At 45.2% G+C, this 2,173-nt stretch overlaps 1 protein-coding gene across 2 annotated transcripts in view; it reads left to right on the top strand.

Annotated features, from left to right (window-relative positions):
* LEO1 (LEO1 homolog, Paf1/RNA polymerase II complex component) overlaps window positions 1-2,173 on the top strand; it is a 34,733-nt gene that overhangs the window by 22,404 nt on the left and 10,156 nt on the right. For both annotated transcript variants that reach the window (XM_003784362.1, XM_023510131.1), the window contains exon 10: window positions 1,717-1,903. In XM_003784362.1, the coding sequence (XP_003784410.1) occupies window positions 1,717-1,903 (187 nt within the window). The remainder of the gene's footprint in view (window positions 1-1,716; window positions 1,904-2,173) is intronic.

Here is a 2,173-nt window from a genome sequence, read left to right as displayed (position 1 = left end):
AATATTTCCTCAAACATTTGCTCATGTCTCTTATTGATCCATCTGTTCCCTTCCAGCTAACATGAATAGGGAGCTGGATTCATTTCCTAAGCATTTGCCAAACAATGGGTTGTGTGGTGATGGTAGTAAAACAGGTAAAGGGCTCGGGTTATCTCTCAGCAGGTCCTGAGCATTCCACAACAAACTGGTGATTGAAATGACAACTTTCACATATGTCAGGAATCTTCTGTGTCTGGTTTAGATCTATATCAAAAGTAAATAGCAATGCTAGAGGGAAAAAAAATGTTATAGAGTAGTCTAAATCAGAGAGTACTTCAGGAGTTTGAACCAAACAATACCTTGAGTAGAAGCTGGCAAAGAGTAAGAATAGGTTGTGGGGTCACATTTTTTAAGGTCAATTTATAACATTCTACCAGGTTGATTTTCAAATTTGATACGAGTGTCATTTAGGCACAAATTCAATTCTGGGACATTGAACTTAAATGATGGCGTGCGTGCTAGTTTTGGCCACTGGGCTTTGGTGCAGCACTTGACTTGAGACGTCAAATGCAGTATTACAAGCTAATCATTTCTCCTTTTTATCAATCCCCGCTCAGTCTTGGCTGAGGCCCAGCCTGCCCCACCTGCTTACACTCCTTAATGCATCAGGGCCTGGTGAGGCTAAGACAGTCCAGCTGGTAGAGGGCCTTTTTAACTAATCTCACTGTCAGTCTATGCTGAACTTTTGGCCCTGAGCCCCTGCTTTTTTCTTGACACTGTATTTTGTTCGTGAAGGCGGGTTAAGTAAACCAGATCGGATAATAGTGCCTAACCCAGTGGTGTGTAGGGGCACTGGCTTTGGAACGTGGCTTCCTGCTCCATTTCCCCACCTTCCTGTACATACTAGGGGAGCTAGAGGAACCTGCAGATTCCGGACTCTGCATTATTGGAAAAGCCCTCTGAACCACTGTGAGAGTCCTCCTCTCATGTCCTCCACGTGTCCATCTTCAGTGGAAATGTAGACAAAGCTAGCATGTCTACAAGCTCCAACTTCAGTATACCCACATACTATTTAAAGCAACAGTCTTTTGTGTAGAATTTCTACCAACAGAATTAGAGTTATATGTAATAATATAAAACATTCAAATAAGGAAGACTTCAAAGAAATGCCCAAATATCCTTGGCCGTGTGTTCCCACCACCGCCACCATATCCTGTGCATCAAGGTGCAGAATGCCTTGATGAAGGCTCCACCTAGTGGCTCTGGGACCCTTCCCATCCTGTCACCAGGAGCTATGAGGAGCTCTCGGGTTGAGAGGCTGAGCCCAGAATATCTGAGAGCCATGGGAGTTTGGTGCAGCCTGGGCAGATCAGGTATCTGGCTCAGGGGTGAACAGGAACAGCCTCTGTTGCCCTAGGGAGTCAATTCAGGTGTCCACTGGGCATGGGTGGGGTTTCTGAGGCCTGTCACTTTGCTCTGGGCTCTTGAATGGCAGCACAGAGGATGGTGCAGCTCCTGAGGACACACCTGTGGCAGTTCTTATCAGGCTTGTGGGAGGGAGGGACTCCTTCTGCCTCTTCACTTTTGTGTATGTGGTAACAGGTGTAAGTGGACACAGGGATAACTGTTGTGTTGTCCTGGACTGGGCATTACATACTCTTTGTAGTAAAAGTGGGTTCAGGTGGGCATGAAAGTAGGTCCTTTTTGAAGTTGAATAGTTTATTCCCTTCTTTACAGAAAGAAGAAGAACGTTTGAGGGCTTCCATACGTAGGGAATCTCAGCAGCGCCGAATGAGAGAGAAACAGCACCAGCGGGGGCTGAGTGCCAGTTACCTAGAACCCGATCGATATGAGGAGGAGGAGGAGGGCGAGGAGTCCATCAGCTTGGCTGCCATTAAAAACCGATACAAAGGGGGCATTCGAGGTGAGACTGGTGCAGGAATTGCATCATTTCAGGGCTTTATCTTTGCATAGGATGAAATTGAATGCCAAATCACTGCACGTGTTATTTTTAAAGAACCAGTGTTAATGAGTGATCGATTGCAAGGCCTGTTTCTTTCAGGCGAGCTTGAAAGGAAGTAACTGCTTTTGTTTCCACTTTCGGTTATCCCATGAGCTTCCACTTTCTGATTTGAAAGTTTGCCACTTGTTTTGGAACTTTCCTTCTTCTTTTTTTTTTTTTTTTTTTTTTTTT

Source organism: Otolemur garnettii, unplaced genomic scaffold, assembly GCF_000181295.1.
Source record: "Otolemur garnettii isolate 467f Iridium unplaced genomic scaffold, OtoGar3 scaffold00011, whole genome shotgun sequence".
Lineage (NCBI taxonomy): Eukaryota > Metazoa > Chordata > Mammalia > Primates > Galagidae > Otolemur > Otolemur garnettii.
Note: the sequence above shows the minus strand (reverse complement) of the source record. Positions and strands in the feature narration are given on the sequence as shown.